The sequence below is a fragment of the Aspergillus pseudoviridinutans genome (genome assembly GCF_018340605.1).
Source record: "Aspergillus pseudoviridinutans IFM 55266 DNA, scaffold_12, whole genome shotgun sequence".
Lineage (NCBI taxonomy): Eukaryota > Fungi > Ascomycota > Eurotiomycetes > Eurotiales > Aspergillaceae > Aspergillus > Aspergillus pseudoviridinutans.
Window position 1 is genome coordinate 1 of NW_025091292.1, and position 27,551 is coordinate 27,551.

A 27,551-nucleotide genomic window follows, 5' to 3' on the forward strand; every position below is an offset into this window, starting at 1 on the left:
GCCAATCGTCCAATGTCCCTGTTTCTCTGGCGACACCGTTACAGTAGCCTATATTTAAAAAATGGCCAAACTTCTTTACAAGATAAGCAGGACAACGACCCACGACATGTTCCATCAACTGACCTATCGAGGGTCGTGTTACTGTAGCTCTATCGAGCCTTCACTTCTTGCAAAGCACAAATCTCAACATTCCTGCAGAAGGCCGCGTTTGCTGGTGGTTGCCACGAAAGCACGACTGTCCTTGTGAGAAGCTTGGGAAGTTGACGGCCAAGTTTTGGGTGCCCAGCTGTTAGTGATGTTGCACATTTTTCAATCTCGCAGTATACAGTACCCGGTCAATGTCCTCGCAGGGATGCGGATTGACATGTGTCAACAAGACTATTGTCATCTTGATCACCTATCCGAGATAGCCGAAGTACACGGTCGACAACCGGCTTCCATGTCGGTCTATGAATATAGGCCCTCAACCTCCTTCTGCGGCTTTGTGGATGCCGGTAAAACCGCTCATGCTTACAGCAGGAAGAGCACACTATTGGCGCGCATGTGGAGATATTATAAGACTGACAAAGCGAATATTATCCATTGGTACTCAGTAAATTTCTGGTTTATGCAGATGACGACGGCAAAAGCTAATCCGCTTATCTTGGCTTTGGTGGTGCTGTCTAGTCTTCTGAGTGTCTACATCAAGTGATTAACTAGTTAGGTCTTAGAGACCAAAGACAAAGGCGCTGCTTGTCATGGGGTGACAATAGTCTAGGGCATAGTCGCCTTATTTCGGAATATTTAGCCAGTCTTCTCCCTTTTACCCACTGATCGACTCTATCAGTTCCTTTTTTACGATCAATTACTTGACCCTTCTTTTCATAATAGTCCCTTCAGACTGATGCTCTTTGTTGCCGGGTTCAACTGGACCTCAAAATAATGTCTTATCTTCGTCTCTAGTTAACCGGTCGAACAACCACACTGACGATCATCTTACAATACTTACCATCAAAAGTCCAATCAAAACGCTCATGTACTTTCTTCCAATAGACTCCAGCTCATTATACTCAAAGCAAAAGACTTAGAGAATCGCAGAAATACACACTGCAATTCTTTGCCTTTTTATCTGCTTTCTTTCATAACCTCGGATCCACTTGCTTCGTTCCCGACTAAGTCAGTCTATATTTTAGGAGCGTTACTTCATACTCAGCTTAGGCCCCACTCTTGAGAATGTCTCTGTACTTAAGTGATGGCCTGGTCTAGCAATGAGAATCACACTCAGCGGCGCCAACAGTGCCGGAAATCTTTGGCAAACCATATGTACCACTCGCCCACGTACATTGGCAAAAGAAGTGAAGTTATCTGACCTACCAAGATAACTGACTAGACTTAAACATTCAGCCTTGGCGGTTCGGCTGCAGCTGGCCCCAGAAGATGGGTATACTTGGTCTGTCACAAATTCCAAGTCACATTTAATGAAGACCAGCGTCAGCAACGGGACCGTGGGCCTTCTAGGACGCAATATGCAAGGAGATCGGGCGGTCAATCAAGGCCGTGCGCCCATCTCGAGTTGCAGACGGAGTACTTGACTCTGACGTAGGCTATCGCCATCAAATGTTCAAAATATGGAGGGGCTAATACAGGGAGGCTGACTCAGTTGTCGTCAGACTTCGGTGAAGAGGACTCATTCACCACGATCATCGAGCTTTGTAAGGCGAGAAAACCACCAACTGCGCGAGGACATCGGCCACCTCCGAAATCATATAGAAAGGATCTCCCGGGCATCGCGAGGCTAGGAATGAAAAACGGGCAGCTGGAAAAGGACGTCATAAGGGAGCGAAACTTGATACATGACCTTAAGGAGGAACTTAGCAATGTCCGAAGCGGAGTTTGCGATGCCGTCCGTCTCCTGGTGCAGCACCAAGACTGAAAGGTCAATCAAGAGGAAGGTAGACGGGCGCATGGGTCTAACCAGGATTAACTGTACTCTTGGGGGCTCGCACGGAACATAGTAGCCAGAAATCTATTCACATTCCCGGGAAGCCCGAATGAGCTCGTAGGATGTTCGGCAGGTCGCAGGAACCTGATTGTCCATGCATTTCCTTAATACAGCAATCCATCGGCCGATCATCAGGCCTACTGGACGGATTCTTGCGAAAAGTACATATATTACCTCGTCCACAGGGTTGATAGCCCCTTCTGTGGTACCGACATGCATGTTTCGTTGCTCCCATTCCTCCAGCCACACGGACTGGCCATGTACATCCGGGGTGGGTCCTTCAAAAGCCGAGGGCTGAACGCCAGGGCATAACAGCACCCATCATCAATCGAGTTGCGTCCGAGCATTGCGGCTGACTGCAGTAGGGCTGCACTTTGCCGCACCACGGCGTGCCATATGAGATGATTGAGAAAGCTATAATAAGCCCGAGATAATTACCTGAAATGCCGATTGTTCCTTCGCCAAGGCTCTGGTTATACAGTGCACCATGCAAATCGTTGAGGCAGAGACACCGAGCATGACAGCTTCCAACAATGACAGTGATGACGATTTCCTTATGCTTTTCGGCGGATTTACAGTTTCTGAGAAACCCATCCCACCAATGTCATGGGTAGAGGATGAGCTGGCAGCAATGGACATGGACAATCTGGATCAATCTTCCCAGTGTTGCCGTGATTTACAAGAGGAATACCACTGGGACGAGCCTCTACTGAGAGACATGGCTATTGACAGGCCTTCGCAACAAGGTGGGAACCGTCTACTACGGACTACACGTCCGTTACGTGATAAGTACTGTATGTTCGGCTAAACTTGATTCTGACAATGCTATAGGAGCCGGAAGACGACGTTCTCCAAGAAACAAGTCAGCTAGAGGCGTCCAGACGCCATATATAAACTTCATCGCCAATGCACTACAGTTGGCTAATCGGCTCCGCAAAGCTCGAAGGGAGCGGAAATCCCTAAGAAGGATGAGAAAGCAATCGACTGCGGCATACGAACAACTTTCCCGTGAGATAGAGCAACTCTCGGCGATCATACAAACGAACTGGCGGGAAAGGTCATGTAACAGGAAGCGCAATAACAAGGATGTACATACCGTACAGTAGTATTTGCGAAAGTATTTATGACGCTGAGAGATAGGCAAAGGGGCTTTCTCCGGGTTCTTTTTTTTCTTCTGTTTCGCACTAGGACAACATCTGCAGTTACGGTAGTATGTAAGCAAAGAACAGATCAAGCAGCGACTACATTCTTCCATGTCCTTATTGCCCAGCCACTGTAGCATCGTGGTTAAGCTGCTTGACTCCAGATGCACAATCTTGTCATATAAGTCTACCAGCCGTCCGCCCAAAGATGGTCATATTCTTGGCTTGAGACTTCCGAAGACTTTAAGGCAGTACAGGATGGTGAGACTATCTTAGGAGGAGCTATATATTACCAGACTGGTGCTCACATACTCGTTGCATAGCTTAACCATAACGTCAAAACCGAAGGACCAACCCTGAGTGCCACTTGATTTATCATGACCATACATACCCGTCGCCTACCCACGCTCAGTCAGCTATATTCTGCGATGTCATATTTTTGCCGTAGCAGCCCGCCCACGCCGCTTGATACTGGTGAAATCAAGCTATTCGCAATTCTACGGGAAGGTTGCCCAGGACCTAGTCTAATTTGTACGGGGTCCCTGCACCTACAATACATTGGCCAGGGCCTCACATACTGGCTTGCCCCCAAATCACGTCATTGGTAATAACAACAAACAGATGATTCTTAGGAGGGCATTCATCGCTTAAGGCAAAGCGTCTGAATTGGCCACCCGCTTTCTGACTCCGTTGACCGTCAATGTCTGGATGGTCCCTTGGTTAAATGGCATGCAATAAGTGATGCATGAAATACGTGAGGTACGCAGATAGCTGTCAATACCAAAGATTCGCCCATGGTGTCATTCAACAATAGGCAAAGGGGTCAAAACGTCGACATATAAAGCACGCCTACAGCCTGCCGTCTGAGGCTGTCAATTGGGCGAACAATATGCCGTCGGTTCTCACGACTCTTCACAACCAGGCTGCCAATATCCCCTATGCTGACTGGTACGGTATAAGCCTAGCCGTTTGGCTGGGGGTGTGGCTCATCACTCGGTTCACCTTCCACCTTGGCCTATGGATTCTCCAACGGAACCTCACGGTCTCTGTCCGGCGATACGCCGGCTACCCACTACCGTCGCTCGTCCGAAGCCTGGACATGTCCACAGTCTCAGAACTATTTCTAGTCCTGCTTCTTCTCGCCGCTAATGGGTTACTCCTCGCTTTATCTACTCGTCGCTGGGCAGATATCCAACGGCGCGCAGCAAACCTCGCCGTCTTCAATCTAATCCCTTTATGCACCGGACTAACTTTTGGCCTCCCAACCCATCTACTTGGAGTTAGGCGCTCTYCCTTTGCATGGATGCACCGGTGGTTCGGCCGTATGGCAGTTGCCCACTCCCTTCTCCATGGGGCTAGCATCATCGCTGGGGCCGATGATGCAATCCACTCCATGAGGCGCCATTGCATTTCTCTTCTGGTCAGTATACAGTCATTGAAAAACGCTAGAACGTTCAATGGAACGGATCTAACTGGACGCAGGCAGCTGCTTCACTGCTTTCGATAATCCMCGTGACCCTGCATGCGATTGTCCGACGCCATAGCCAGATGGCCATAAAGCTCCATTACATCCTTGCGATCACAGCCATGGCGGCGCTGTCCTATCATACCTGGGACCTGCGCTCCAGCTGCCGCTGGTATTTGGCTGGTGCGGGGATCCTATGGGTGGTGCTGAGTGTGGCCGCTGGAGCCCACGCCATTCTTATCAAGAAGCAGTTGGGCTGTGCCTGGCCCGCCGTGACTGTACAACCTTTCCACGAGCTCCTTCGCATCGAGATTACCGTGCCGGCCCATTGGGCCCTCCAACCTGGCCAGTGGGTGTATCTCTGGTTGCCTCATGCAGGCTTCCGAACATGCTTTCAACTGCCCCTCTTTTATGTCTCCTTCTGGGACGACACGCCTAAGCAGCGCACGCTCTATATTCTGGTCCGGCCGAAGTCTGTTAGTCTCTATCAACGCCTGTATATGCGGGAGTCGCTTCATGGTCGTCAACGGTTCGCTCTACTGCTGGGGCCCTACGGTCGGTCTCTCGACTTCACCGCGTTTGGGACAATCCTATTTATTGTGGAAGATACTGCCATTGTGCGTGTGCTTCCCTTCATCCGCATGCTAGTCCTGGCAAGCGAACAACGTCGAGCGATGGTGCGAAAGTTGAGGATCGTCTGGCAAATGGATGATTTCAGTATCGTGACGCYTTCTACCCCTCCCACCCTGTCCACAATCAAATACTGACTGTCTGTATGCCACCGATGCTGGATAGCGGATTGGATGCAGGAACTGTTGGACCTCGACCGGGGTGAATTCAAGGTACCGAACCCCTGAACTGAATGAGCTATTTGTCTGACGACGAAAGATCCTGCGGTTTAGTCTATATTACCGGTTAAACAGCACAACCGACAATCCGGATGATATGCGTGGCGGGCGAATCAAATTGTGTCCAGGCTCGATGAAAGCTGGACAAGTGGCACAACACCATCTCAACAAGCGCCGAGGGAAGCTGGCCGTGGGCGGTAAGTTTATGTTGCTTCTCCTCTSTTAATCCCTATCCGACTCTGTTCTAGTAAATGACAGTCCRCTGTGCGGCYTATTTGTACGAATTAAACAATGTTAATGGATCGTCRATACATAGTATGTGCCCGGCAATCAATTCGCAGGGCAGTCCGAGAAGTGGTCCAACCTCAGACAGGGATTGACGTGAAATTGGTGKATTTCGACTTGGAGCCTTACGACGCCTGGGGAACCTCTCACTTCGAGTCCGAAGGATCACCAGAGACAGCCCAGAGCCATCACCAAAGATGGGTTGCCTCACGAATTGCGGAGGGCAATAGCAAGCTACGGTAACCTGCCATGCAATACGGGAAGYAGTACACCAGCGTACATTTGCAAGGAGCAYCAYTGGATACTGCSTGCGACAATTTCTGGTYCCACAACGCTCATCGGGACAGCAAGATGGGTGAMGTCTCGATCTGTCCGACCTTGTGTTCGGGGCCACATGTCGATCCGTAAGCTGGAAGCTCTCCCAGTCGCTTAATTCGACCATCTCGCTCAACAACCTCCTTCGCACTAGCACAGCCGGTGCGCCGTCGCGAACAGATCCCCACGGCGGGGTGTTGGACAGGGTCCTGCCAATGTCGACAATGATACGCCGGAGAGCGACGGCCGCGACACCGCTCACACCTCAGCTCCTCGATAGCACTGACCGGCTGTGTGTTGTTGTCGCTGGCAACGTTCAGTCCGGTTTTGGCTGAGCGAGATGGCCAGGTTTTGGCTGTGTTATGGTGCATGTTCGAGTTATACTCGGCAGATATTATCCCAGATTTAGTTCTGCGACGACGATGCGCACAGTTAGCAATTGGTACGAAATTTTTTTTTGAACATATCATACCCATGCCAAATGCTCAGCCAGACCCCGCGAAACCACTTCATGTTGTCATTTGAGACTAATTCGCGGAACAGGACTCTCTAGGCCCCTTTATCAAGTCGTTTTATACATCCCGCACATATTGAGGTGAAACTAACTTTAGCTGCTCGTGGGAAACTTACCAGAAGGGAAAGAGGTTGCTCATAAAAGACACTCTCCCTCACCGCCGCAGTTCGTTTTTAGGGCCCTGGAGTATATTCACCTCATCGGAATATRTGGTGTGACCGTCTTGGTATCGCCAGATACCYGGAAATATCACYGCGCGGGTGATGCTGGTAACCGTTGRCACAATTCATTTTGGATGTCTAAGAGAAGAAGGTTTACCCAAGGGGGCGGTCATAGAATGCCCTGGCATAGAATACCCTGGGCATTTCCTGGTGGCCCGTCCTCCGTGCGAAAGCCCAGCCCACTTTCCCGGATAAGTCCTCTTCTTATTTGCCCAACYTTTTTGYTGCTGCTATCACTGAATCCCRTCCAAAATCTGAATCCTCYCTTTTACATTCACCCCCTTCCTCCCCACCTTCTTACGGTCAAAAATGACCTGGATCCAGCGGAAACTTCAGCTCTACCAGTCCAGGGATTTTCACACGGGGGCGCTCTATAAAGGCGGCTCTTTTTCGTCCTTACCTTGACCGAGGACTGCACATACACCTTGAGTATTGGGCGCAGCATTCAGGTAGGTCTGCCACTCAGGATCATAAGCACAGTGAACTGACGGGCCGGGTCACCACGAAGGAAAGGGCATAAAGAGCGCTTGCTATTCAATCGACMGATCACACTCAAAGTTATACCACACCACGAAAAATCTCCGCTTTGCCTGGCATGTTGAACTGCACACGACGACTTCGAGAACAGTTTGGCAGGTTCCCTACGAGTGGRGTGGCTGTCGACTGTTAYCTATCTTCTTCTTATGACGATCCGGRATTTCTTTCCTGGAACGGTCCCAGTCTTCTATCTTCGCTCACGCGGACCGAGGATATTTTTAATTATGCCTCTGCCATGGTAGCAACCCAGATAGATTGGCTGGAGATCCATTTCTCGGTCATACACAAATACACGGGGGAATCGATCGCCGTATTGCCCTTTTTCCTTCCGCGGGTCGAACTGCCCCTAGGCAACCTGAGACAGTGTCGCGAGCAAATGTTGGAAGCGATGCACCAGTATACTCGATCCATACGTGGTGCTGATTTTCGATTTGAAGTGTTTATCTGGCCGAGTGACGGTGGGGAGCTGGGTTCCATGGGCAAGTTCGCATTCCCATGGATGACCTTGGTTGATCCTGGAAGGGCCCTGGATCCGGATCATTTTGTTGACAACATTTCCTGTAATTTCTGATGTGCCATCTTACCGTAGGTTTTTCTTTCTTTAAAAAAAAAATATCTGCCAGTTTCATTTCGGACGACTGTCTATGACTGCTTTTGACCACTTCGCCGAGTGCTTAGCGACTCGCTCAGACACGCCCATTGCAAATTGTATGTACACGCACGGAAACAACTGCAATTGTAGGACGCGATAGTACCATGCATATCTTTACTTCCAATATCAGTCGTGGGGATATGGCGTCAATGCGATGCTCCCTAGGACAGGCTGCGACCCTGACCATAGATGAATGGGCATGAATCATTGTCTATCAATCAAAGTGGCCCGTCTTCGGTTGCCCAACCACCCTCATCGTTTACCGGTAGAACCAAGAATATCTCACTGGGCGGTTCGGAGCTATTGTTGGATGACCAGTCTGACAATTAATTCAGTAGGTAACTCCGGTCAAGCGTGCGATAGCTTCGGGCAATTTGATCGCCATTGTTCGTGAGGTTACATTTTGTCCGTGTTCTACGGATGGTTGCTACAGCAGCCAGCGGCTTAGATGTCACCAGTCGTTTAGGCCTTGCAAGTTGCAAGGTTCCAGGGTTACATTTGGCTTTCAGTCAACTTGACAACAAAACATATATGGGTATATAGGACCATGCCTATGTATTATTGTGGTTGCGCTCAGTCTTGTTTTGATTCGGACTATACGAAACTATTACCTTATCACCTCATGATGACACCTCTGCCCCGCCTAAATGCTCTCCGTAAGGCATTGGCATCGACGGAGCCGAAGACCGTTCCAAGGGTCCAGTCGAGACCCTCACACTCCGAGACCTTGCCTGCGCCCACAGACATTGACTCGCATCCCGAAGAAGCCTCCGATGAGGGTGTGTCCGACCAGGCCCTTCACGAAACTGAGAAGGACGGGAAATGGGAGAAAGATAGTGCAGGAGCCATAGAGGCCTCCGAGTACCCCATCGACGTTAGTGGTAGTGAAGCGCTTACTTCGTTGATCTGTGAGTAAGTGTGACCATATTTACAATTCGTTTCAAAAATGCGTCAAGACGTATGCTGACTTGTGCTTCTAGTCTCGAGTCAAGAGTCCGGTACATTGCATCTCCAGATACCTAACAAGTCGATAGCTCCTGCAGATTTCAAGCTAACGAGTAGCGACAGAGTGCTGGAGGAGATGCTTCGGGATCAAGGATACAAAAACGATATTATACACAAAACCGCGCGCGGCATCCAGGAAACGGCCCCGGTCTCCGAAACCAAGAAGAGTTCCCGCGCATATCGCTTCTATAGCGGGAGCCAGGCTGATGGCCGCTGATATGAGGGATTGTGGAATGGAGGATGCGATGATTGAGGAGAGAGGCCGCCAGGGGAAAATAAAAACAGTGTTACTTTATCATTCCGAGCAGTAATAATTTGTTTGATGTATCATACAACATTCTGGTTTACATACCTCGCCCATTAAGGATATTAATTTACACCGATTCCTAACACAAAGTAACAGAAGGCCAACGGTGATTGTAGTGTGAGCCAGCATGTGGACGAAAATCCGCCTTGATGGGATTCTCCGTGCGCGCTCTTCCATGCTGACCGAAGCGTGGAGAGCCATGATCGGCCATGGACAGGTAGGAGCTGATTGGCGGGGTGGTTAGGYTGCGATTAGGGCTAGAAGGCCTGTTCTGCCATCGTTCTAGAACGACTGGTGGTTCAAACAGGCTTCCCCATGATCAGGAACGCCGTCATAGGCTGAACGAATCAGCTCCTTGCTCTATCGATTAAGGTTTGGTGGTTCGTCTGGGCGGGGTCGGTTTCCGGAGATCACTCCAGCCGCGCCACAAGGTTGCGTTCGCCGTAATTACAGTCAGGGGCGGTAATAAAGGATCCACTCACACCGCCTATCGGGTCGGGCTACCTGGTCMTGTTGCCATCACACGCCATAAGCTTGGACTCAAAACGAATGGCCTATACAGTTTACCTACACTGTTTGATAGGAGGATGATCAACATGAAGCAACGTAACGTAGAACCAGGATCAGAAAGCATAGCATCCTGGCGTACCTGTGATACACTGCACCATTGGCATGTTGCCTGTGATAAGTCTCTGCTATCTATTCATAAAGGATGGGAGATCTCTCCTTTCCTATGAACACCGCAACTAGAAGATAAATCAACTCGCCTTATGTTTCAATCCATCCTCGTCAAAAATCTACCCTCTCCGTTTCCCTGCCAGCCGCTTCCTCTCTCAGCTTGGGCAGTCGCGTCCCAATGTCTACCATCCGGAGCACTGATGTCTCCCGCGGATATTCAACTCCCAATCTGACCGAACAGTTCACGATCGTGTGCTTGGTTGCCATCTCTTGGTACAACGCCATTGAACTTATTGTTCTCTGCTTCGCCACCTTCAAGAAGTATGGAGGCTTCTACTTCTGGGCCCTCGTCATTTCTTCCATTAGCATCGTTCCCTTCGGCCTGGGCTATATCCTCATCATCTTCGACATCTTCCCTGGCTACTTCGCCGTGGCCGTCGAGGAGGTGGGATGGTGCGGCATGGTCACCGGGCAGTCCTTCGTCCTCTGGTCCCGGTTACATCTCGTCGTCCACTCCCGCAACGTCCTGCGCGGCACGCTGGCGATGATCATCGTCAATGCGGTTATCCTCCACACCATCGGCTGGGTTCTCGAGTTCGGCACCAACTCCAACCAGGCCTCACGCTTTACGCAGCCGTTTGATATTTTCGAGCGGGTTCAACTTATCGGGTTCTCCATCCAGGAAATCATCCTCTCAGTGATTTATACCAAGGCCGCCGCTCGGCTCCTCAAGCTCCATCCTCGGCAGCAGTTCCGCTCCGCTTTGATCCAGCTGCTGATTATCAATATCATCTTCATCCTCATGGATGCCGCCATCGTGAGCTTCCAGTACGCGGGACTGTTCCGCATTCACATCTCTTTGAAAGCGATGGTCTACAGTGTCAAGCTGAAGCTTGAGTACGCAGTCCTGGGTAAACTGGTCCATATGTCGCATTCGAACTCTGTAGCGACGGACCCGTCTGAGGCACTGAAGATGTCGCGCAGGACGAACTATCGGTCGCATGTGGAGCAGATAAGGCAAGACCGGGAGAGCCAGAGGAGTATCCTTCGGTGACGCGGATGCGACTCTCGACGGTGTGTATCTCGGGGATTGATTGCCTAAGGGTCCTCCAAGGGGGTCGTTCCCGGGCCACCATCAAAAAGCCGGACGCTTTCTGCATTTCATGGGGAAGTAAAAAGTTACCATTCTGTGGGGAGAAGTGGCGGTCAGGACGTGGTCATGTATATGACACCAAAGGCACCTGTCAAACATAAAGTCTCAAATTATAACAGCGCACAGAGCAGTTTCTGCAGTCTTGAATCAAATTTACCGGGATTAGAGTAACCATTTAATGAAGATGCAGACTACCTGAGACGCAGTACTAGCAAAAGGATCGGCGAAGATATTGTTGTGCGGTGAGGTCCAGTTCCTCTCCATGCTTCGATCCACGCAGGAACTGGTACATGCTCGCTTCTTGCGTCAGGGCTCTTTACGGTAACAACGCCTTTCCCACCATTATCGTCAATCGAAATTCAAATTACGGCCTTACCGCTAATATACGGGATTCATAGAAGACAGAGACCCTCTTTGCGTTCTTACAGAACTTGATCGTAGTCATCCGTATTCTGTCAACATGTCTGGACCCAAGATATCCTGATAAGATATTGATATGCATACAGTAAAACAGCATTCGTAGTAAATTTCAGTCTGCCTGATATAGTCTCATTTCACCCAATTCCTGGCCACCCCCCGCCTCCTAGCTGGATTATGCCATGACGAGTGGCTCATGGCTCACTGCAATGCCGTAACGCTTATGAACTGGGACGGGGCGTTGTATAGAAGCGTTGCGCGCAGGACCCATTACCTGTGGCGGATTCAGAGCGGGTGCATGGCAGTGATCCTCTTCCGACTGTAGCAAATCTGGAGAGAGATGGCGCCGCAATCTGTCGAGTGTGGTTTTGAAGTCGTCTAGGATGATAGTGTCACTAAGGCACTTAAATATAAAGCCTAACTATAGCAGCATCAGCATTACTTCTGCTAGGCATCTTGGCAGTCCTGGGTTTACCTTCCAGAAAGGTTCAATCCCCGTTGGAAACTCCAGATGGTATGCTCCAAGAACCGCGCATGTATCCACAATAGTAAAGGCGATCGAGGCAGCCATGGAAAGCAGCATGATCCCGAAGCGAGGGCTACTGAAGACTAGCTGGGTCAAAGAGCACTTGTAACCTCGCCGAATGGTGTATAGGAGAAAGCAGGTGGTAAAAATCCACCAGGGGTCTCTAAACAACTATCAGCACTGCTCAGGATGAGCTTGGGATGAGTAATGTATTCGTCAATCGCACCGGAACAGCGGCTCTAGCGGCCGAGACTTTTCAAACAAGGTCTGCCCGTAATTGAAGAACGTGAAGTTGGCAAAGATCTCCAGTATCCAGTACGGTTGAGCTACCAGCAAGCTGACCAAGTAGATTCGAGTGCCCCACGGGGTGAAAAAACCGCGAATTTTCATCCAACATATTAGGTTGTGTAGCGACCATGACATGTTGAGGCCGACCGCCGTAACCGAGAGACACCAGCCGTACGCGGGTCTATGGAAGAAGATGAAGGTTCCGTGTCCTATGGCCAAGGCAAGCTATTGCCTCTCCACGTCAGTAAAGAGGTCAGATGGTAGGGCTCGGCCCAGTGCTGGACCCCGGACAATACCTCTGCCACGATCACCTTATGCAGGAGCACGCCGCTCTTCATGTTGGCCACAGTGATGGCAATCATGAGAATGAGGGATCCGACCATGAATCCTTGCCCCCAGGCCTCCACAATCAAGACGTCTGGGTTGGCGGGGCGGTCTCCAACAGTTGGCGGCATACCTTCGCTTGTCGTTCCACAGCAAAAATGGGGAATTCAGAGCGGCCATCGCCGTGGAGGTTAGGTCGGTCTTAAAGCCATTCTATTAAAGGCAGGGTCAAGCACATGGTTCCCCGGTTCGGCATGGACAGCAGCCGGGGGACGAGGGAAATGGAGAGTGAGACCGTTACTGCAACCACGGAGCCCACGGAGCAAACGCCAACCATAAATTTCGCCACGATTTGAAAGTGGCCATTGGTAACACTCTTCCACTATGGGCTCCATGGCAGATCTTTTCCCAGTTGGTATAATGCTGTGCTGTGCTTCAGAACCGATACAACACGGCTCCAGGATCTACAAGGGTGAAGCCAGACAAATCCATGGACTTGGCGGTTTGGATTGCTTTTCTGTCTATTCTACACTCGGTATAGCCGCAATAACTGGAGCGTCGAAGACAGGACATGGCTGCCTTCGTGACTTTTTAGTGGACAAGGAGACAAAGAGACCCGAAAGAGGTGGAGAAAAGCCGCCACCGCGACGAGAGTCGGTTGCACGAAAAAGCAGTAGTCAATTCATGGCTCCGCCGCTTCTAAAAGACCTTTCGGTGAGATGATGAAAGAAAAAGGACGAGACCATGCCTTTGGGCACGCGCAAACCGGTAGTCCTGGATGTCCGGTCAGGTTACTAGAGTATCCGTTTGGAAAGGAGCTGATGTTGATGTTTCTCCGCGCGGCAGGGGCATCGAAATCTGAAACCCAGTGTTCTGGTGAACTGCAGCTCTACAGGGGATATAAATTTGCCTGTCGCTCAGAGGTACTGTACCTTGTCTCCTGGAATCAAGTAACTATGGTCTCCAATCATTCTTCTCACTATTCTCTATCTCTACGTGCGTATTGGAACCTGCTCTTCTGACGGATTACGATGCATAAGAACAACCATATGAGCGACGGCCATGTCCGGACAAAGGGTGAGTGTTTGTACTGATCAACTGACATCTGGTAGTTGACAATATCCGACCCAGCTCCGAGTGCACGATACCAAAAACCGAGAAATATACCAACGCCGGCCAGGTCATCTAGATCTCGGGTTCAGGTACTCTTCCGTGAGATGCACGATGAAGTTTACAGGCTTGAGTGGTGGAACCATCATTTACGTCAAGAAAACAGTCAACTGCAGGAATGGTGTCAACGTGCTAGAAAGCTTCTAGAAACCCAATTGAACAGGTCTTCCAGTGAAGTTGTCGGAAGTAACCAGGAGCACACTAGATGCGACGGGTGTGGGTTAACGTCGCCTGATATTCATCTTGCCATTTGTTTCCATCGTTTCTGTCCGGCGTGCGGTGGTGGTCAAGTACAGGGCGCTGCACATGATGTCATTCGGTTTTGCAAGCTCTGCTTTCCTTCAGGGCTCCCACAGCCGGAGTGTACCTAGATGTATCTAATTGCCATGACCACTACAACTACCGCCTCTGATCAGGGTATCTGGAGTCTCTATTCCGTAGAAACTCTGTTAAGCGGTTGGAAACAGCAGTGGTGGGCGGCTTTGAAATATGCATGCTAAATGACAGGGGCTACTATAACGCTCCGGTGCTTTTCATTCCTCCTCCAGATCCACCTGCCCGATTAAGGTGGGTCAGGCAATGCCGGAAGGCAGGAAGAAAGAGGAGAGACGGGGGTGGGATTAGAAATGGATCAACACCGATTAAACCTATTACGTTCCCACTCCAGACCCTTCTTAGTTTCTGTGCTACCTTGGATGAGTGATTTTTCTTTCGGCCTGCTCAGTTTCCCCGGTCCATCACAAAGCGGCCAAAACCCACTTGGTCGTGCCTTTGACAATTCAGATTGCGTGGCTACTGAGTACATGAAAAGATTCTCAATCAATGACCCTACTTTGATGTAACCGTCACATATTGTTAATTTTCCTTGAAAGCCCCGTAGAACGTGGCAGGTATCCAGTCAAGCCGGGCAGGTGACTACGACGTAATAGACGTTGTGAAACAGACATAGCCCGCTCCAACCAGGGGATCTGTCGAAAACCCCGTGTCAGAAAAATCACCAGGACCGGTGAAGCTTGATTCCGTTCATCTTCAATGTTACCGCATCAACGGCGATGGCGCTGTCAGTGTCCGGGACTGGCTCGATAGCTGATCAACAGTCTACAGAAGTAGATGGTTGCCAATCTAAGTCGGAAAGATAGGCTAAAGGGGCGGCCTGACTCTGAGACTCAGCGCGGCCATCGACAGTCGCAGCTATAACCTGGGGACACACGATTGTACGTTAGTGTGAATGGTGGAGTATACTAAGTCAAGCCAATGTCTCTGTTTTCTAGGGTTACTGCGAAGAGATGTTTCTGATTGTGAAACGGCCACTCTTAAGCGAGCAGGCAGGCATAATTCACTCCGTCTGGGATATTATGGGCATTCGCGACGAATACATACGCAGCATAAAGTAAACCAGAGGCCTGTTATTTCGTCTGCCTCTATCTTTGTCCGCTGGTGTTCCATTCCTTTGCAGTTGGCTACGCTTCACAGACCCGACAGCCCTTACAAAAGTTGTCTGGCTTCGTTCCCTCGTTGGCCTCGATCCCTTCCTTAATCTCTTCACTCAAGAGGTCCGCCATGGGGTGGGAACCCAGTATCAACGCCGACTCTAAACCGCAGCCTTCATATACCCCGGCGAGCATATGGTGGGCATGCTGGGCAGGTACCTGGACTGCCGTTGTGGCGTCTGGCATGGCCTATCTCATTGCCCATCGGAAAACACCGACCCTCCGCATCCGAGGGATTGGTTTGTCGCTGTCTTCTGTCGCACTCCTTCATGTTTACTGGACGGTCGTCCAATTCGGAATGATGATCGGTGTCATTATGCCTGAAGACGCCGAGTACTGGATCATGGGCACCTATTTGCCTTGCGGTATCGCCCTGTTTCACGCTTCGAACAGCCGGTTTCTGCACGTCGCGAAGCGGCAACAGAAATATGCTGATCGTAGTAGCCGAGTCCTCGACTCTCCTGCGGACTCAGAGCGAGAAGTTGGCGTGGTCAGCCGCTTCTGTCGCCTCCAATATACCACCAGGGCCCTCGTCCTCACTTCCGTTGCAATACTCGTTCAGGTGCGCTTTTCGTGACCTTCCCCGTATCTGGCGATGCCATCTAACCAGTCGCCTAGCTGTTCCTCACCGTCTTGATGTGGATACTCTCCCGCAAGCAACACCACCCCGGCAATGGACTTGTCACTGAAGTTCACGGTGCCAAAATACAGCAGAAGTCAGGCATTGGTCTGTGCTGGAAGTGGTAAGCGCCAAACGGGTGACGTTGTGACTGTCCGCTCATAGTGGAGTCCTAACCTATAGTTAGGTGGCCCAGTGTGTTAGGGCAGTTCTTTTGGTCCTGGGTCGTTGCTCCGATCATTCTCTGGAAATCCCGCAATATTCACGACACCCAGGGTTGGCGGATTCAGACTATTGGCTGCGCAGTTGCCAGGTGAGTAGAGCAGTTGATGAAGAGATGATTTTCCTGACGGGTCATGCAGCCTTCCCGCGACGCCGATGTGGCTCATCGCCATCTACGTTCCCGCCATGGAGTCCATTAACCGGTACTGGCTGCCTCCACAGTGGTAAGCTTACCCGTACGTACAACTAGAGTGCTATTTTCCTGATGCCATTGCAGGATTTGTCTTTCCATTTGGTTCCTGGAAGTATTCACCATCCTTCTTCCCTGCACGGTGGTAATGCGCCAGCGCTCTCTCCGTGAAGGAATGTCCGACTCATTCACACAGTGGGAGCCAGAAAACGAGACCTCTGGCGCTGAAGGCAACTCTCTTAGTTCTGCGTCTACTTTGGTGCAGTCCGTGACGTCAGGCTGGAAATCCCCCAATGCCTTTACGGAATCCAACCCCAACTCGCTGAACAGCATGCTGAGCATGAGTGCTCTTGAGCACCTCCTGAAGCACAATCCGGTCCCGCTTCAGACTTTCTGTTCTCTCCACGATTTTTCTGGTGAGAACGTTGCGTTTCTTACGAGTGTCGCCAGGTGGAAAACCTCGCTGCCCCCGGCGTGCTGGGATCACACTACTTTGACGGACGACAATGTCCAGCATTTGGTACAAGAACAATTTTACAGGGCCTTGTGCATCTATGTAAAATTTGTTAGTGTCCGCCATGCTGAGTTCCCCGTGAATATCTCTTCGCAAGATCTCAAGGCTCTCGGACATATTTTCGATGCTCCCGCTCAGGCCCTGTATGGGAGCGGGCGTAGGGTTGATCCCGCCATACCATTCACTATTTCGGATTCTGATCCCGAACCTCCGGTGTCCCCGGAAGGCTGTGAGATGGCCATCCTAAGGACCGCGTCCTCCGTCAATGGCCGCTCGCAGTACTGGAGTGGGATTCCGGAGACGTTCAGTGCCAGGGTCTTTGACCGCGCGGAGGAGAGTATCAAGTACCTCATCTTCACCAACACGTGGCCTAAGTTTGTCCGCAGCGGTGGGATATTCGCACGCTCGTCGGCTGCGGAGTAGGTGGCTGGCGGGCCTGATTAGTGTGAGGTTGACTGTCCGGCATGATGCATGATAAGAGATTTGTTGTACTCGTGGTTCCAAAACCGCTTTCACTCTTTTGGCCGAATTCGATAGAACCTGTATCCTAACGCCTAATACATTGGATTCGTATTATCTCGTAAAGATATTAGTTGCCCAGGCTTTTCTACGGTCCACAAAGGATTCAGTTCATCAAACGGAACAGTACGTAAACAGGCCACTTTTCCCGGTGCTTAATGGGTAGAGCATGAACGTCCGCAGTCCACCAAATTGTGCGGTGCAAGGGAACTTGAATGTTGCCAACCATACGAGCAAACTTTTCGCCCACTTGGAGTTAGATGTGTTCCCAACTTTGTCAGGACGCACCATCTACCCGGCGAGCCTCAGTGCTTCTTCCATTTACTCGTCTTACACAAGGACGACACTCCATAACGATATCTCCTTAAGTAGCCTGGTGGAATGAAGAAATATACTGGCTTTTCCTGCAGTCGGGCATCTTTGGGGAGTAACTTTTTTTTTGCAATAGATGGTTTCTGTAGTTATTGTTGTCACCCAGAGGATGCTCAGGGCGTGCCCACCGAAAGAATGAGCGGTTAATATAATCACTGAACCAGCTATGCTTCGCAATAGTCTTTGGTGGAAGGACTATGCTGTGGCGTGGAAAGGTGCGGGTTTCGCTCGGGTACCATATCGTACATGACCAACCTGTCAACCAAACACCTTGTCCCAGTTGTAAACGGCAGTATCCCGAAATCCTATAATTGTATTTATTTGTCATCTCTACACGGTAGTGCTTTATGGTATAACTCGCAGTCCGCGGTTGCGCATCGAGTCTCTCATAAGATCAACCCAAGTGGCTTGAGATGAGCTTCTGTGACTCTTCAAGGTGAATATCGGATGTATCCCTTTCCTGGACGGACAACTGACGGATTTCCAGCTTTGGAAGAATGCCTCGCAAGAAGAAAGAACCATGTGTGGATTTAGTGCCAGCGGAGCTATTGACACAGCTGAGCTCTGCGGGTTTACCGTTTCCCGCGCAACATCGTATCTTGGTAGTATTGCAGCGACGCTTGGAGCGTTCTGTGTTCGAGTTCATACGGACATGGCACCCCCGGCTCAGCAAATCGAAGCGGTGGGATTGTGCAGAGAAAGTGGAATTGCATACCGCATTCCGGGCTCTGGAACGCAAGCTCTGGGCCCTCCCCAACTCAGAGCATCGAGAACGTCGCACGAATAATGGCTTCAGCCGCTTGCGTCCCGATATCATGGGTATTCGACACGCAGCAGTTCACCGGCAACCGCACGCTCACGGCCGCCTTCTACAACAGCTACGTTCGGCTCATGAGTTTGCCACCGTATGGTTGAACGATCAGCAATGTGGACGGGAAATCCAGCAATGCCAAGGGCGTGTAGGCCTTCTTTTTGAGGAATGGAACGGACGTACTCGTCGTGTCACAGAGAACCTTATCGCGCGTATGGACTACCACAACGGCGCTCATAAGGGACCTATACGGAATCGTTACCGATATCTTCTGTGTGAGGCGGCGCGGAGACTGTTGGACAAGATTAATCTTGACTGCATCAAGCAGGTGGACGATATGTTACACGCGAGCTTTCCGCCCTTGGATAAATAGCCTTAAGAAGAGAAGCCACTCTATGCCATGTCTAACGGGAGCAGGCTACGATGAGTGGAGATCTTTGGGGAGCGGCTTAAGCACATGAACGCAATAAGGTATTAGTCTAAGGCAATAGGGAGTAACGGAAACTTCGTTCGACTCAAAAAGCTAACCGTTTCATCCCGGACAGCGCGTTAAATGTAGACTCGAAGTGAGCGTTGCCGGGTCCCTTGGAGCGTATCACGCTATGATGGCATGGGACATTAGCAGCTCCCGGTTAGAAACACTCGATAAGTCCTATCAAAGAGCCCACCGTGTCACAACGCACTAGATAATGGTCGCTGTAAGTCGATCGTGACCGGCGCCAGTGGTGACTGGTTGGACTGACATTGACGCTCTGTACAGGGAGTATATCCGTCAAATGTTGCACCTTGATGTGGGTGGGGCCAACGCTGTACGAACCTAAGTAACTTTGTTGATTCCCCTGCTCATGCGTGAGCGACGTAGCATATTGCGGTGGCAAGTACATAGCATAAACTTCCTGACGTTGGTCAGGCGAGTGTTCCTATCACGAGTACCCGTGACATCCTGGAGTAATTGCAGCTCCAGAGATGCGAGTTCTCGTACGGCTAGGCTCACAGAGTGCCCACAGGGATTTCCATCGTTCGATATCCAAATACACCTCTCGCGGTGTAAGGGATCTCCGAGGGAGACAATATCAGCTTGACTGGTCATGGCCGGATTGGAAGAGTAATAACCCGTGGGAAAACAGAGAAAGGCGTGGTGAGTAACGTGGGGTGATTGTGAGGCACATCGTCATATATAAGTTTGGCTATTGTATATAACCCCTCATTACCTCCAGATATAGCATCCTCTCCGGCACCCCTGAATTGGCGACAAATGCAGGCATGGTGCACGAGTTTCTGGAAAGCGGAGAATCGTTCATGGGAGCGGGTAACTTCGTAGAAACGTCGCCCAGGTTCCTGAGAACACCCAACGTAATCCCATGAACACTGGTAACATTCATGAGATCCCCCAAACGCCCAGGAACTGACGGTTGACACTGGGTAATCGGTGACTTTATGGCCCGGCTTTCGCCTGTGTATTGGCAATGTATGTGTCGCTCAATTAAAATGGCCTAAAGGACGCTTCACGCCCCCGCTGCACCACAGCCAGTCCATCTACAGCGTCAACGACGGACGGGCAAGTAAACGAAAGGAGATAGCCTTAGGAAGTAGGTAGGAGGACAGCGTCGTATCTCCGGAGATTTCAGTATTACACGAGTTTTCCAGAACCACAGTGGTCGATAACGACTTTCCCATAAAAGCAATCCCTTCTACGGGTGAGGCAGCTACGGCAATCCACGCAAGTTGTTCTTCCTTGGCCGCTTCTCATTAGAGCAGCAGTTCGGACTGAGGTGCTCTCACTGACTTCAAGATCTATTTCCCCTGGAGCCATGGCTGTGCGAGACTCATGGTCTGTGGGGGATAACGCACGCACGATGGCCCATATTGTGTTCAGAGTGGAGAAGCCATGTCGCAGAGTTCAGAAGTCAAAGACAAGGATATGAGAAACAGTCCATTTCAAGCGTTACAGTACCCGACCGCACTGGCAGTCTTTGCATTCTTCTTCAATCAGTCTGGGTGCCTTACAAGGTAAGCGTCACTAAGAACTGAGCTATTGTTCAGGAAGTGAACGAAAAACGCTTATGGATGGCAGCCTGCTCCCAGAGCCAACAATAGGATATAATGCTTGCTACTGCCACAAATACAGGCCATACCCCTGAAATCTCCGTGGGCCGTTGACCATATGCACATCTCACACGTACAGCCGAGTGTTACAAACGTAAGCTAATCAGATATGGCCACTGCGTAATGTAGGCGGCATCACCGATACCCACAACCAGTCGCGGAGCCATTGGCGCTGAACTGGCCGCTTGGATCACAAGCTCGGGTACCGGTAGAGCGCGTGCCTGGTGACAACTAGGCCATGAAGTCCCAGATGCCTTGAGCATACCAGATATTGTTGAAGACGAGCAACAGATGCATTATGTAGAGGCTTGGCTTCCAGTTCCCTACCACCCCGAGACTCTCGGGGACTCTTGCTAGATAGCAGACAGCCCCTAACAAGTTCCATCCCGTGAGTCGTACAAGGTTAATAGCCAGTGATGGAGGGTTTACCCCAGGCTGACACAGGGCCTGAATCGCAGGCGCCAATGCCAAGAGCCCGAGCCAGACGCAGTCAAGGCGGAAGTGGCTGGCATTATCAGACTCATCCGAATGCCGAGCGAACATCGTGGTGATCCTTCCGACTGTCAAAATGGCCAAACAAAAGAAGTAGCCAGACCGCAAATAGCTGTGCTGCTTATATGCGAAGACCACGTAGGGGATTGTCGTGGTATAGATGAGCGCCAGAGTACCGGCCATCTCCAATCTTTGCCAGTATGCCGCGTTGTCTCCAAAGAATATCCACAATGTTCGATAAATCAGGCTGCATAGGCTCCAGAGTAACACGCCTACGCAGTAAAAAGTGATAACCTGTGCTCTGTGGATCGTGTTTGGAGATGTAGGAAAATTTTGAAGGAGGAACGAAACCAGGAAGAAGATAAAATATGATATTCCGAATAGGTGTATCAAAACAACAACAGTGCCATCTCGATACCTGTTCGAAAGATTGATTTCCATCTTGCGTTACAGTACGCAAACAAAAGATCGCACGGTTGTTATTTTATTTTGAGAGACTGACCTCAAGGCAGTATATCACGGTATCCTTTAAATAGCTACAGAGATCGTGGACGTTCTGTGCGCTAACTCAGTGGATACTGGTAGTGATAGATACGCTTCACCAGGGGGTGACTTGACCAGTGCTAGGCAGTACCAGTGAAATCGGTTGGCTGTGTAATATCTCTGGTTGGCATAGTACATGCCCATCTCGGGCGTCAAGAGCGGTGGGTCGCATTATTGGCATTCAAAGCCTGTTAACCTGACCCGTATCCGGAGTTGACTTGATCATTGGGATTACTGGGGATGAATACCCAAGGGGCCAAGTGCAACTTCATTCGGGTTCCAGCAATTTGAGGGCTCTTCTTCCCGAGAACTGTAAAGCTTTCCAGCCCTTCCACTGCAGTCATTGCAAAAACAACCACTTTTTGGTTCACTGCATTCCCCTCGCCATTTCCCAGTGTCATTTATTTTCTAATTTGCCAGCCTCCGCTCTGATGACCTGGTGCATCAAATTTTTATCCTATTCAGTGTCCCCTGCTCGGAGGATGAGATCATCCAAGCACGCTCGACCCTCCAGCATAACAMTACTCAAGGCTTGTTCTGGGCCTGTTTGTCTAGAAAAATGGACGGGTCCAGTTGCCATCCCTTGTCGAATGGCAGCATCCTCATCAAACATTTTTCCCATCTTATTCATTTCTGAGGGTGGACTGTGCGCGGCTGGCTGACTGTGCAGCTCGACTCCTTTATAGAGATATATAAGGCGGAGGGTCACCGATTCGATTCCTGTCAGGCAACCATGGCCGTCTGGTTGGATTTGGCGCATGACACCACGGGCTGGTCCCTGGTTGATACGGGGCGGATGGATGAAATCGTGCAGGGAATGGCCCATCCGACCACTCAGTACCCTTCCCTTCTTTCCTTTCTGGGAAACGACAATCGCATGGCAGCACTGCGCTCTCTTTTTCCGCATAATAATGTTAGGCGCCGAGGCTCAGCTGGCCTGATCCGGCTACACCTCTGTACCACTACGTCCCACACTGAATACCCCGTCCTGTTCGCGGAGGCTAGTCTCCAGGATTTACCTGATATGGGTAAATGGTCGGTCTTCCCGTCTATGGATGGCTTACGGAGATACCCCTTTCAAAGCAACCACTTTAAAAGCACCACCAAAATCGTGCATCATCTGCTGACGAGACTCATATTTCCATGGACACACGTCGTGTGTCTTTTTGTGGACAGCATGCGGGAGTTGAAGATGGCGAGACGCCTTCTGGAGGAATCGCAAACCAGCTTACAAGCTGGAGAACATTCAGCAGCGTCCACTCGCATGCGACTTATTGTGGTCCTCACGAGTCCAACCGCTGTCCATGAAACAGACCTCTTGGCAATGATCAAATCCGACCTGAGGGCGGTGGATGCAGCGGTGCACACAGTATCAATTCTGGACCTGCGCAACCGCCATCAGCTGTCTGGCCCGGCGTTCTTTGGGCCCTTGCAGTGCCAGCTCCGAGACGAACTCCAGCAGAGCCGGACTGAGCGCCTTCAGCATGGGATGCTCTTCTCGGCTGTCCATCTGAATTTCCTCTGGCACCGGTCACTTCTGCCCGGACTTCTGCACGGAGGCCCGCATCACGTCAACTGTCTCCGCCGCGCTCGAGAAAAACTGCCGGTCAATAAAATGTTCACTACCGGTTTGGCGGAGTTGCTGGATCAAGCATCCAAAAATGAGTGGCCGGTCGGTGACGTCCATGCTTTTGTGGCGTCAGCTCTTTTGATGGACGCCTATCCTCCGGGTATGCATCGTAAGTGAGATCCTCGCTGGTCAGCCTTTGCAACGACGGCTGATGCCGACACAGCAGGTTTTGGCTGACGGGAACAGTGTTCCGGCCTKAACATGTCTTCGACGATTTGTATCGAGACTTGTGCCACGCCGCATGGGGCACCCATGGTGACCTAGACCCGGAGCATCACTGTGCCGCTATTCGCGATAGTTTCGTTGACACTTTTTCCCATATGAGCCCACAGCGATCCTCCCTCGTGATTCGGAGGGACACACTAATGCGCTTTGGAATACGATGGTCGGGTTGGGATTTGCCAACCGCCTGTCTTTTCTGTCTTTGCCGATTGGCGGAACACCAACTCCCCTGTCGGCATGCAATTTGCGATACCTGCGTAACGATCTTTGGACGGCCGACGTGTGGCGCGGAATATCACCAGGACCTTCTCCGGTGTCCCCTGTGTCAGAAATCTTCTCAACTCACAGTCCGCCAGTTGCCACCCACAAAACGCCCGGTCGTGGTCACTCTGGATGGGGGTGGGATTCGGGGGATGATCACATTGGGCCTTTTGCTGGCCCTCGAGAGGCGGCTGGCAGGAGCGGTAACCACCGTCGCGGAGATCGCTGATCTAATTGCAGGGACCAGTGTTGGTACGTATGACTCCCACATGCTTCGTTTCCACTCCGCTTCACCACCTGTGGCGATGTGGAGGCCTCCACTGCTGTGCTGATGATCGAGGTCAGGTGCCGTGATTGGAACAGATCTTGTCTACAACAACACCTCGGCCGCAGAGGCCTACGAGAAATTTCCCGATTTTGCGCGAAAGGCGTTTCAGCCAGCCTGTGGCGTGCTCGAGAAATGGCACTGGCTGCGATTTGCCATGGCCCTTCTCAAAGATGGATCTTATGACTCGAGTGCCTTAGACCGAACCATCCAAAACGTCTGTCAACGAGGGCGCCGACTGTTCGATGTGATGGCGCCATCGACTGCAGGGCGTCGTCTGGCAATCGTAGTCAGTCGGATCTCTGATGGCAAGCCCCGTGTCTTCACTAATTACCGTGGCGTGGGACGCACAGTCGCCAATCCCACGTCGCAGGCTACGGTATCACCGGATCTGAGCCAGAACCCATTGCTTTGGGAAGTGTGAGTTCTTCCCTTCTCTACTTTCGCACTGTGCTTTCTTTGGGTTCGACTGATGAAACTAGTGTTCGATGCAGTGTTGCAGCTCCCTGGTATGACCCATTCCAGTCTAGCGCCCGCTTTCCCGATTGCGTCACTGACTTTGGCCAGGTTCTTCCAGTGCAAGTACCTACCCGAGTTCGGCACCTTACAGGATGGAGGGGTCCGAGCCAATAACCCTTTTGGCATTGCGCAAGAGGAATGTCGAATCATCTGGCCCTCCGCGCAGACATTTGACCTTCTGGTTTCCGTCGGGACGGGACATGTCCCGTCTGTCGCTGAGGAACACATTCTGGGTCCGCACCCTCGCGGCATCTTTCAGGACAGGGCTCCTTTACGCTTGTGGCGTGCGTATAATTCGTCCCCCTGTATGGATGGTGCAGAATCCTTCAAGGAAGGACTCCATCACGTGCCCTATTCCATGCGTTCTCGCATCTTCCGGCTAGATCACGCCGTCGCTGGAGATCTACCCCGCCTAGACGATATAGCGAGATTGGCAGAGCTTGCCGAGTTATCGTACACGGTGCCGGACGAGCTCGTACGAGCAATACTGGCCTCATCCTTCTTCTTTGAGTTGGATGAAGCTCCAATAAGGCTACACGGCCAGTACCATTGTCGTGGATCGGTCCTGTGTGCTCGGAACMAGGCACGGTTGATGCTGAAGCGCGTTCTAGTGGAGTTTCCGGGCGCCGAAATCCACACCAACCGCGGCGATCACCTGGGGAAGGTGGAGGACGATGACGGGTGCAGTATTTGTGGATATTACCGTAAAGGGGTAAGATTCAGCGTGGCAAGTCTCGATGAAGAAATGTCGATCCTATTCACCGGCTCCTCTCACCAGCACCCAATCGGCGGATTTCCAGGCACCGTACAACAATTCCTTGACAACCAACAAGCGGATGCTGTATTTGGGCGAGCTGACCATCAAACTAATCGGTGGCCACCACAACGGATGTGTTATTGCTCAAGAGGCGTCAAGCGCGTTCGGTTTCTCGAAGCATCGCCGCACCGGAAAAGACGACGACATTAGCGCAGAGGCAGTCGTTTCATATATCAGCCGATAGGAATTAGCTCTACATATCAAAAATGCACTAAACTAAACAACTCCAAGACTCCTTTGCTTTTCGTAGGGAATACCTCTGCGATAATACTGTTACGTGATTTGCAGCATCTGTGGTCAAGATAAACCCACTCGTCCACTTGCGGTGTACAGTCTTGAGATGGGTTTCCGTGCTCTTATCATGGAGACATTTCTCAGGTCTAGTGCCAAGGCTAATCAATTTCTAGTCCATTCTTAGACGGTGCTGAGCCTTCCAAACCGCTAAGTGATGTCAAACTTCACTGTAGCTGAGTCGCAGCAATCAAAAGAGAGTGATGATCCGTAAATAGCCTGCATTGTCCAGCCTCTAATGAAACAGAAAACTTCTTCACGTCAAAGAGACCACAACCAGTTCGCCCTCAACAGGTCTAGAGCCTCAATCGGCAGCCTCTCGGAATACCACGGAGCAAAACATTAGGTGGATGGGCGGCTGTCCGATACGATCGTCCTTAGCGATGACCCTCAATCCGCTTCCTTCGTCCTTTTTGATGCAACATAGCCATTCATGGGTCAGATTCTTAGGAAAGCCTAAGGAGTGAACGGGGTGCCACACATTACGCGCTTGTGTCTCACATATCATCACACACGTCACTGGTAGCAAATTGTACCATTGTGGTCTCCAACGGCTCCTCGCAGAAAAGCGAAAACATCTCCGTCTGAGACCACGGAGTTACGGTCTTCACCATTTTCGGAATGCAGAGCACTACTCGTTGATTCTGGTAAGGCAAGGAACCCCTCTCTCTCCGATCCGCTGAGCATGGGAAGAAACCACGTTATCACGCAAACAACAGTAGGTGTACCGGACAGACAAACACGGAAATACTCTCCGGTTGTTCAGCAGTCAGGAAGACTTATCCATTGTACTGTAACTGCGAGTATCCAGGGTCTCCCTCGTATACCAATGAAAAGCACGCATCCCCTGATTCAAGCCACCGACGGAAGCAAATACGTGGACCTAACGGTCTGCCCACGGGCGTTTGCTAACCAAGCACTCTCTGGCTGGCCCGATTTGAACCCTGAGAAATAAAATATCTAGTCTCCTGGTCAACAGAGTTTTCCTGGTTGCTTGGTGCACTTCACTGCAACCATCAACCATCCCTTTTGCCCATCCGGGGAAATGCCATTTTGACCGCACCGGGCCCCTCGACTTGCGTTATAATCTTAGCAGTATGTGCAAGGACGCAAAGGTTGGCCGGGCGTGTTCTTAGCCATCAAATATCAACCGTGTGCAGCTACCTGATACTAGGCTCGAAGAGTGCTTCTCGCCCCTTCCGCAGAATGGTGAAGCTTTCCAAAATTTGAGGGCTTGAGTCTCAGTCCACCCTCAATATATGGAAGGTCGTTAATCGGGCCGCTGCCCTCACGACTGCACAGCTAGAGCAACCAAGTGGGAATTGTTATGTCCGGCTTCTACGTGATCTGTCTAGTCCCTCCCCGTCATGGATATTAATAGCCAAGTCATCGCGGTTCTTAGGATCGACCTCGTCAGACGACATGCAATCATCCCGCCAAGCTCGCATCGAATCAGAGGAGAAGGCGCTGGAGACCTACCGAAAGCAGCGCTATCATGGCAGCGCTCGGGTACGCCTGGATTGCCTTACTTTCGAAAAAGGCTTCAGTCATTTAATGGACGACGGCAGCAATGCCATGCGACTGGAGCGAATTCTTGAGCTGCAAGGATGCCTCCGCATCAACCGAGATTACCATGTACCGGTTCTAGTGGATGCTGCAGACTGGGGACACCGAATTTCTCTGTGTCAGATTGACGGTGAGCCGTTTCCTGAATTGACGGTCCCATTGGATATGTCGCTTCGCGCCCAAGGCCACGAGAACATCATTACTGCAGCACGAA

General features: G+C 51.0%; 11 protein-coding genes across 11 annotated transcripts; 8 read left to right on the forward strand and 3 right to left on the reverse strand.

The window, feature by feature from the left end:
* Positions 1 to 2,468: 2,468 nt before the first annotated feature.
* Positions 2,469 to 2,852, forward strand: Asppvi_002034 (uncharacterized protein; the record flags this gene model as incomplete). Its single annotated transcript, XM_043307567.1, has 2 exons — positions 2,469 to 2,770; positions 2,813 to 2,852. The coding sequence occupies 2 exons, from the start codon at positions 2,469 to 2,471 to the stop codon at positions 2,850 to 2,852; spliced, it is 342 nt and encodes a 113-aa protein (XP_043163502.1).
* Positions 2,853 to 4,710: 1,858 nt separating this feature from the next.
* Positions 4,711 to 5,821, forward strand: Asppvi_002035 (uncharacterized protein; the record flags this gene model as incomplete). The annotated part of the gene is made up of 4 exons (XM_043307568.1): positions 4,711 to 5,305; positions 5,384 to 5,430; positions 5,477 to 5,633; positions 5,778 to 5,821. 4 exons carry the CDS (start codon positions 4,711 to 4,713, stop codon positions 5,819 to 5,821), a joined length of 843 nt encoding a protein of 280 aa, XP_043163503.1.
* A 235-nt stretch (positions 5,822 to 6,056) lies between these two features.
* On the reverse strand, positions 6,057 to 6,407 carry Asppvi_002036 (uncharacterized protein; the record flags this gene model as incomplete). The annotated part of the gene is made up of 1 exon (XM_043307569.1): positions 6,057 to 6,407. One exon carries the CDS (start codon positions 6,405 to 6,407, stop codon positions 6,057 to 6,059), a length of 351 nt encoding a protein of 116 aa, XP_043163504.1.
* A 2,178-nt stretch (positions 6,408 to 8,585) lies between these two features.
* On the forward strand, positions 8,586 to 9,182 carry Asppvi_002037 (uncharacterized protein; the record flags this gene model as incomplete). Its single annotated transcript, XM_043307570.1, has 2 exons — positions 8,586 to 8,868; positions 8,941 to 9,182. The coding sequence occupies 2 exons, from the start codon at positions 8,586 to 8,588 to the stop codon at positions 9,180 to 9,182; spliced, it is 525 nt and encodes a 174-aa protein (XP_043163505.1).
* A 946-nt stretch (positions 9,183 to 10,128) lies between these two features.
* On the forward strand, positions 10,129 to 11,004 carry Asppvi_002038 (uncharacterized protein; the record flags this gene model as incomplete). The annotated part of the gene is made up of 1 exon (XM_043307571.1): positions 10,129 to 11,004. One exon carries the CDS (start codon positions 10,129 to 10,131, stop codon positions 11,002 to 11,004), a length of 876 nt encoding a protein of 291 aa, XP_043163506.1.
* A 691-nt stretch (positions 11,005 to 11,695) lies between these two features.
* Asppvi_002039 (uncharacterized protein) lies at positions 11,696 to 12,789 on the reverse strand (the record flags this gene model as incomplete). Its single annotated transcript, XM_043307572.1, has 4 exons — positions 11,696 to 11,941; positions 11,996 to 12,209; positions 12,273 to 12,559; positions 12,631 to 12,789. 4 exons carry the CDS (start codon positions 12,787 to 12,789, stop codon positions 11,696 to 11,698), a joined length of 906 nt encoding a protein of 301 aa, XP_043163507.1.
* A 2,599-nt stretch (positions 12,790 to 15,388) lies between these two features.
* On the forward strand, positions 15,389 to 17,286 carry Asppvi_002040 (uncharacterized protein; the record flags this gene model as incomplete). The annotated part of the gene is made up of 5 exons (XM_043307573.1): positions 15,389 to 15,880; positions 15,937 to 16,061; positions 16,125 to 16,250; positions 16,300 to 16,383; positions 16,437 to 17,286. The coding sequence occupies 5 exons, from the start codon at positions 15,389 to 15,391 to the stop codon at positions 17,284 to 17,286; spliced, it is 1,677 nt and encodes a 558-aa protein (XP_043163508.1).
* A 965-nt stretch (positions 17,287 to 18,251) lies between these two features.
* Positions 18,252 to 18,938, forward strand: Asppvi_002041 (uncharacterized protein; the record flags this gene model as incomplete). The annotated part of the gene is made up of 1 exon (XM_043307574.1): positions 18,252 to 18,938. One exon carries the CDS (start codon positions 18,252 to 18,254, stop codon positions 18,936 to 18,938), a length of 687 nt encoding a protein of 228 aa, XP_043163509.1.
* A 1,964-nt stretch (positions 18,939 to 20,902) lies between these two features.
* On the reverse strand, positions 20,903 to 21,346 carry Asppvi_002042 (uncharacterized protein; the record flags this gene model as incomplete). Its single annotated transcript, XM_043307575.1, has 1 exon — positions 20,903 to 21,346. One exon carries the CDS (start codon positions 21,344 to 21,346, stop codon positions 20,903 to 20,905), a length of 444 nt encoding a protein of 147 aa, XP_043163510.1.
* A 1,093-nt stretch (positions 21,347 to 22,439) lies between these two features.
* Asppvi_002043 (patatin-like phospholipase family protein) lies at positions 22,440 to 25,664 on the forward strand (the record flags this gene model as incomplete). The annotated part of the gene is made up of 6 exons (XM_043307576.1): positions 22,440 to 23,445; positions 23,907 to 24,071; positions 24,165 to 24,564; positions 24,627 to 24,653; positions 24,712 to 25,349; positions 25,387 to 25,664. The coding sequence occupies 6 exons, from the start codon at positions 22,440 to 22,442 to the stop codon at positions 25,662 to 25,664; spliced, it is 2,514 nt and encodes an 837-aa protein (XP_043163511.1).
* A 1,529-nt stretch (positions 25,665 to 27,193) lies between these two features.
* Asppvi_002044 (uncharacterized protein) lies at positions 27,194 to 27,467 on the forward strand (the record flags this gene model as incomplete). The annotated part of the gene is made up of 1 exon (XM_043307577.1): positions 27,194 to 27,467. A coding segment is annotated over one exon (274 nt), but the record flags the coding sequence as incomplete, so codon positions are not given.
* Positions 27,468 to 27,551: the final 84 nt, after the last annotated feature.